This window comes from Apis dorsata, unplaced genomic scaffold (genome assembly GCF_000469605.1).
Source record: "Apis dorsata unplaced genomic scaffold, Apis dorsata 1.3 scaffold_97, whole genome shotgun sequence".
NCBI lineage: Eukaryota > Metazoa > Arthropoda > Insecta > Hymenoptera > Apidae > Apis > Apis dorsata.
Genome location: NW_006263395.1, coordinates 619868 through 627561, shown reverse-complemented (window position 1 = coordinate 627561; position 7694 = coordinate 619868). Strand labels below are relative to the sequence as shown.

At 18.7% G+C, this 7694-nt stretch overlaps 4 protein-coding genes across 4 annotated transcripts in view; 1 reads left to right on the top strand and 3 right to left on the bottom strand.

The window, feature by feature from the left end:
• The window catches only part of LOC102676269 (ATP synthase subunit gamma, mitochondrial), a 3003-nt gene extending 2289 nt beyond the window's left edge, over positions 1–714 (bottom strand). The window contains exon 1 of the mRNA XM_006612011.2: positions 567–714. The gene's annotated coding sequence lies outside the window, so the exon portion shown is untranslated. The remainder of the gene's footprint in view (positions 1–566) is intronic.
• Positions 715–1053: 339 nt separating this feature from the next.
• On the bottom strand, positions 1054–2518 carry LOC102676035 (protein jagunal). The gene is made up of 4 exons (XM_006612009.2): positions 2176–2518; positions 1862–2003; positions 1583–1798; positions 1054–1473 (listed from the first exon to the last, which is right to left on the bottom strand). The coding sequence occupies exons 1-4, from the start codon at positions 2265–2267 to the stop codon at positions 1345–1347; spliced, it is 579 nt and encodes a 192-aa protein (XP_006612072.1). The 5' UTR covers positions 2268–2518; the 3' UTR covers positions 1054–1344.
• Positions 2519–3484: 966 nt separating this feature from the next.
• LOC102675901 (tRNA (adenine(58)-N(1))-methyltransferase catalytic subunit TRMT61A) lies at positions 3485–5091 on the top strand. The gene is made up of 4 exons (XM_006612008.2): positions 3485–3902; positions 4092–4364; positions 4518–4687; positions 4892–5091. Exons 1-4 carry the CDS (start codon positions 3548–3550, stop codon positions 5063–5065), a joined length of 972 nt encoding a protein of 323 aa, XP_006612071.1. The 5' UTR covers positions 3485–3547; the 3' UTR covers positions 5066–5091.
• Positions 5092–5109: 18 nt separating this feature from the next.
• On the bottom strand, positions 5110–7374 carry LOC102677740 (tubulin gamma-1 chain; the record flags this gene model as incomplete). Its single annotated transcript, XM_031508686.1, has 8 exons — positions 5110–5477; positions 5633–5815; positions 5950–6081; positions 6229–6340; positions 6431–6625; positions 6723–6859; positions 6922–7068; positions 7165–7374. Coding segments are annotated over 8 exons (1320 nt in total), but the record flags the coding sequence as incomplete, so codon positions are not given.
• Positions 7375–7694: the final 320 nt, after the last annotated feature.

The following is a 7694-nucleotide window of genomic DNA, read 5'->3' as shown; positions in this document are numbered from 1 at the left end:
TATAATTAAGAAATAAAATAACAAAATATATTAAATAATATATATTTTTATCTTATTATTATTATATTAAATATTTTTTAATTATATTTATTATACCATTATAATATAATTATATTAATATTATAATATTAATATTGCATCAATTACTAATATTAATTTATTTAATATAATTTATTATATTATAAAGTAATAATTGTTATTTTTAACAGTCATTTGTCTTACTAAGTTTTTGAGAATAATTATAAAAACTATAACTATATAAAAATTGAATGTAAAACTAATAAAAATTAAAAAAAAAGAAATAAGAAATAACAAAAAATAAGAAATAATATAATATTATATAATAATGTTAGTACAATAGTTAATAACAATATTATTGGTTATTTTTTAATAAGAATTATCTTTTAGTAGAAAATATTATCTGATTTATATAATCACAATGGATACTATTTAATTATATTTGGAATTAATTTTCTTTATTGAATATTTACTTTTTGTTATTTATTTTTTTATATAGTAATTTATTAAAATAACTATTTTACGTTTTATTTATTACATATACTCACCACACGATTTATTACAATATGATAAAAAATGAAAAAATTATGTCAAACAAGATAGAAATGATCATAGGATATGAAGTCACAGAAAGTGATATAGATACCTATATATATATGCGTATAAGTTCTACTAAAAACGATCGATAAATTCCAAGTGCAAAAATATCTTTTAGGATCTAGGGAATTTATTATATATTACTAGTTTATTATGAATTATTAAATTATGAATTTTTTTTCTTGATATTTTGTATTTATGTATGTATATATGATCTCAAATAAAATTTTGTTTCTAACTTATTAATATTGTTAAACACAAAAATCAAACTTGCATGATAGCATTTTATTTTTTATATTTATTTAAATCTTATTAAATAATTAAACAAAGTAAATTGATAATTTTTTAAAAACATTCATTGCTATTATAGATTAATGAAATAACAATAAATATTATATTTGGATCATTTAGGTAATTATTATAAGCATACAAAAAAAGTTAATTTATTTGAAATTTTATTTTATTTTTGTTATATAATTTGTTTTATTTAATATATAAATTTATCATTTTTATTTTTTTTAACATTAATTATTATTAAAATTATTTATAAAACCAAAATAAAAAATAAATTGTTTTAAAATATATAATCTATTCATTTGCATATATTTATATATACATATTTGCATGTTAACAATATTTTCACAGTTTTAATTTTTTTAAAGAGTAATTGTATTATTAATGATATTTACAGATATGATCAAAAAAATTCAAATAAATTTTATAATTACATTAATCTGCTTTTTTATTTCCTCGTGTTTTCCATGCTATTAAAAGATTCCAAGAAAAAAACAAAGAAAAAGAATGAACTTGTGATGCTAACAGAATAAATGCATACCATAACAATCCATATGGTAGATCCTAAAAATAAATTTTTATAATTTTGAATAATATTTTATATTAAAAAATTTAATATTTTAATAATATAGAATAATTTATTTATTTCCAATTATTTTATTTAAATTTATACCTGCCAGAAATGAATTTCATCTGTTTTACCAATAGTTAAATATTTCCAAACATCCTTAAAATAATAAATAAGTGCATAAAGTAATGGACCATATCCTAATAGAATGATACCTATCATATATTGTTTTAATGTTTTAATTTTATTTTTTTTAATAGCAGATAATGCAAGAAAATTTAAAAGTAAACTTGTACACCAAATATATTCCCACCATAGAGGCTATAATAAAAAAAGATATTAATTCAATATTTTATATTAAAAATCATATTAAAAATTATATACCTGTGGTACTTGCAATTCCTCAATTTCCAAAATGAATATATCCAAATGATCTAAAATATCAGCTTGTAATTTGGCAAGCATAACAAAGAAAAGAAGATAATGAAAAAATATACAATATTTCAGTCTTGATTTATTTGTTGCGCTAAAAAAAATATACATTTTAATTTTTTAATTAAATTCTAATAAAAATATTTTATTTTTAATCATTGTTCTTTCATCGCTTTATTGATATTAATTTCTAAAATATTAATATCAAATAATTTTTAAAATGAAAAAAAAAATCTTATATATTATTTTTATTATGTTTTAATTACCTGATTTGATAGTGACTAGCAATTTTTTGTCTATGATTAAAATCACTTCCATCTGTACCCAAAGCTTGGGATAGTGTAACTTTTGAAGCCATATTTTGAAATTATTATGACTAAGATATAAGAATCACGTATTAATTTTAATAATAAATATTTATATATAAACAATTTTCAAGCTGCAATTCACGATAAACTATTTGGTATTTCATTACCAAATATTTAACTATTTTTAAACTTTTAGAAGCTCTGTTAGTAGTCCCATGGGTCACGGATCTGTGCAAATATGTCACTTTTATTAAGTCACGTTTTCATTTCATAAAAATTGAATATCGTTTTTGTTGATTTTCTTTTTATATTATTTTTATAAATAAATATTTTTAATTACTATAATATATTATTTTTTATTTTTCAAAAATATATAAATCAATGATACATAAATACAATTTAAAAATTTAAAAAATTGTATATAATTATTTAATATATGGATAAATAAAACAAAGATTATCATTATAAATATTATTTTCACATTTATTTAATTACATAATCATTTATTATATTTTTAAAAAATTTATGAAACAAATAATACAATTTGATTTTGTGCAAAATTATATATTATACATTATATTATACAATAATAATTTATGTATGTATGTTTATATATTATATAATTTATTTTTGTGAGTATTTTTGTGTGTGTATTTGTATTGTACTTTAATTTTTTATTATAATAATAAGAGAAAAATGACAGCTGCACATAATAAATGTATATATTTTATACATATATATTCTATACCTATTGATATACCTATTGATATAGTATCTACAGTTTCTATTTTGATAAATTTATATGTACATTTGAACACGTGTATGAGAAAATGATATAATTTTAAATTTGAAACAATAATTAAAATTTATTTAAAATGTATTTTAAAATTTATTTTAAATTTGCAGAATATTAAAACAATATAACATCGTAAAATATATTAAAAAAAAATATTAAAAAAATTTATATTGTATAAAATTTTATACATAAAAATTTATGTATAAAACAATGCGTATAGAATATAAATGCATAACAAATATAAAACAATAATTTCTATTAATTATTATATTATTATATTAATTATTATATTAATAGCAAATAATGAAATTTTTATATAATTTTATTTTTATATAATTATGAAAATATTAAATTGACATATAATTTAAAAATTATATTATTTTAAAAATTAATATAATATAATAATATATATATATATAATAATATATATTATATAACATATTAAATAAATAAATTAATAACATCATATAATATAAGTGAACCATAAATTATTATATTATTAAATAAAAATAAATCTTTTTTATTTTTATCAAAATGAGTTTTAATAAAGTAAAAGAATTCATAGAAGAAGGAGATGTGGTAATTTTATATTTAGGACCTAATAATATGCATTCTTTAGAAATCAAACCAAAAATAGTCAATAAAAAAGGTAAAATGGTTGATAATATTTTTCAAACAATTTATGGAGCACTCAAAGTATTTTCTCTTGTGGGACAAAAATATGGAACTAAGATACAACTTTCTCGAGGATGGGTATATGTGTTACAACCAACATCAGAACTTTGGACATTAACAGTTCCACATAGAACACAAATTATTTATAGTCCTGATATAAGTTTAATTATGTATTTAATGGATTTAGCACCAGGAAGTATAATTATTGAAACAGGTTGAAACAAATATTATTGTCATTTATTTACCAAATATTTGTTTGCTTTAGTTCTAAAAATATCAAATTATATAATAAAATTTTATTAATATTATCTGTAATACATTAAATTATATTAAAGTTTTTACTATTATCTTATTTATTATTAATTTTTTTTATATTTCATTACTTCATTCATTACTTCATTAGGTACTGGAAGTGGATCTCTTTCTCATGCTCTTATTCGTGCAATTCGTCCCCATGGCCATCTTTATACATTTGATTTTCATGAGGAACGTGTAAATGTTGCTCAAGCAGAGTTTAAAAGACATGGACTTGATAAATTTGTAACTTCAAATTATAAAGATGTTTGTATGGAAGGATTTGGAAAACAGTTAGAAAACAAAGTGGATGCAATTTTTTTAGATCTTCCATGTCCATGGTTAGCAATAGATCATGCAGTATGTACTTTAAAAAAATCAGGTATAAATTATAATATTATTTTAATATTTATTTTTTATATTTTAATTTATTAATATAATATATTTTATAATGTTAATTTATTAATATATTATTAATATAATAAATATAATTAATTGTAAATAAATGATGTTTTTAATTTTATTTTATTTTTAGGTGGAAAATTATGTTCTTTTTCTCCTTGCATTGAGCAAGTTCAACGTACTTGTGCAAAATTGGTATCAAAAGGATTTATTGAATTGAATACATATGAATGTTTACAAAGAGAAGTAAATGTACAATATAGAAATCTTTCTATATTGGAATTGGAATGCTTAAAACATGAGGTATATATAATAAATACAATACATGAAATTTATATATATAATAGAGCATAAATGAAATCTTCATTTATTAAATTATTTTTCATTTAATTTTCATAAAAAAGAATTATAGTGTAAATAACATTTTCTTTATTTATATCTATATTTTATATTTTAAATAATATTAAACTTTAAAAATACTAATGTTAATATTTTTAAATTATTTAGCATAAAGATGAAGATATAGAACAACAAAATAAAAATGAAAAACAAGAACAAACAAAATTGCTAACAGTAACGCATGCTCGTTCTTTACCTGGTCATACAGGATTTATTACAATTGCTACATTACCTCCATTGTATGCACGAAAGTTAGAATTGAATTTAGAATCCAAAAATTAAAAAAATTTTAAATTGTTACAGAATATTAAAAAAATTATTTTACTATATAATATTAAAACTTATTTTTTTCCATATAATTTCAATTCTAGACAAAATAATTTTTAGTAGATTTTACGAATGATTTATAATGAATTAAAATAATGAAATAAATATTTATCAAATTAATTTTTTACTTATATTAATGATTATATTAAAAATATTAAATATTTTATGTTTCTGTCTTGCTAGGATTCCAAGATAAATAATCAACTCGTGTGGCTGCTTGATATTCTTTTACCAAATATTCAACAACTTCTCTAGAATTGTCCAATTCATTTAAATTATCTTCAAACATTTTTTCTTTACGAAATTGTTCTAAGAATGCTTCTCGTTTTCGTAATTTATCATATTGTTGTAAGGCACGATCAAATAACTGAAATGTGTATATATAATATTATAACTATAATATTTAATATTTAACAATTATCTTATACATAAATATAATAATTATTAAATAATTTTAAAAACTTATATTTAATAATTAAAATAATTCAGTGGTTTTAATATAAAAATATTTTTATATCTTACTGATGATATATTAGTATGATTAGCTAACATTAAACCAGATACTCTGTGTGCTGTTTGGATATATGGTGATTTTCTTGAAAGAGCTACTTGTATGCTAGCAGGACCCCAAGGTATAAATTGTGCAAGTTTCCTTTCTCTGATTCTTTGCAAAGATTTATGAACTTGAGTTGGATCAACTTCACCCTAAAACATTGTATTTATTAAATTATTATTTTATATATCTATAATAATTTAAATTAATTATAAATTATTTTTTTTTATTAATTTAATATTAACTTTTATTCTTGATTTTAATATTTTGAATGAATGAAACTTACTTGAATAATATTTAAAATGGATATATAACAATGAGATGCATTTCTATCTAATGCTGTAGAAACCATCATATTTTTTGGTTGTAATAAACGTCTCATTACATCTAATACAGAAGTTTTTCTTACAGAAGCTCCCTATTAATCATTAATTAATTATGCATTAGAAATCAACAAAATTTTTCAAAATGTTTTCTCAACTGTATCTTTTTTTAATTTTTAATTTTATTATAAAATATTTATTTTAAAATAAAAAATTATGTTATATATTTATGAAATATTTACTTCTTGATCTGTAGTAAGAGGAGTATAACCAGTCATAAGAAAATGTAATCTTGGTGTTGGTATTAATGGTGCAATTAAACCAACTAAATCATTGTTCATATAAGAAGGATACCTAATATTATATGTAAATTAATTAAAAATCGAATAACTTTTAAAAGTCAATGTAACTTTTCAAACAAAATAAATGTAAATGATACACTACCGAAGTGTGGTGGTACTAACAGACATTATTGTAGAAACAAGTTTATTAATTTGTGTAAAGCTAGGATTTTGAATATGAAGTCTATCTGATGCTATTCTATTAAGTGCTGTGTTATCTAAAACAACAACACAATCAGCACATTGTGTCAGCCTTTTTAAAGTTAATAAAGAATTATATGGTTGTACTACTACATCACTGAAAAAAATTTTCTCATTATATTTGTTCTTATTAAAATTAAATGTACATTAAATGTATTATTTTAATTATATAATATAGTTTCAATATGCAATACCTTATTTCATCTTGATTTGGAAAAACACTATATGTTTCAATTAATTTTTTTGGAAATCTATCTGCAAGAGATTCTAGCATAAATGAACCCATACCTGAACCTGTTCCACCTGCAATAGAATGACATAAAACAAATCCCTGTAAATAAAAATAATATTATAAATTAAGTCAATCAATTTAAATAAAATAACTGTGCATACCTCTAAACTATCACTTCCATCTGCTTCTCTATCTAAAATATCAAAAATTTCTTCTTGTAATTTCTCTCCTTGATGATAACCAGATGCCCAATTATTTCCAGCACCACCTCCATGTTTTGATAAATAAATATTCTCTGGATTATATAACTTGTAAAAAATAATGTTTATAGTAAATATATATTTTAATAAAAACATGAAATTAAATAATATTAAATAAATTTATAGAAATATAATAATAAATACCTTTGAATATGGAGAATTCATAATTGTATGAATTACTCTAGGTTCTAAATCTAATAATACTGCTCTTGGTATATAATGTTCATCATCTGATTGATAAAAAAATACATCTTTTCTATCAGTTCCTTCTGTTGCATAATCTTCTAAAATACCTTCTGGACTAATACCATGTTCTGCGCATAACTTTTTCCAGAACTCAAATCCAACTGAAAATAATAATTATTTCATTTTTTTTGTTTTTCTAAAATAATAATAAAATATCATAATATATTTTATAAATATATTCTTAAAACAGAACTTTAGTTTTCTATTTTTATAATGAATATTACAATTCTAAATATTTTCTAAATAATTTTTAAATATTTTAATAAAAAATATTAAATATATCAAAGATTATTTTATTAAAATAAATTAGTGAAATAATAAATATTAGAAATAATTAAAAATATTTTATTTGATAATAATATATCGATAAAAAAAAACATTTTATAAAATATTATATAAAAATATTTTAATAAAATTATGAATTATAC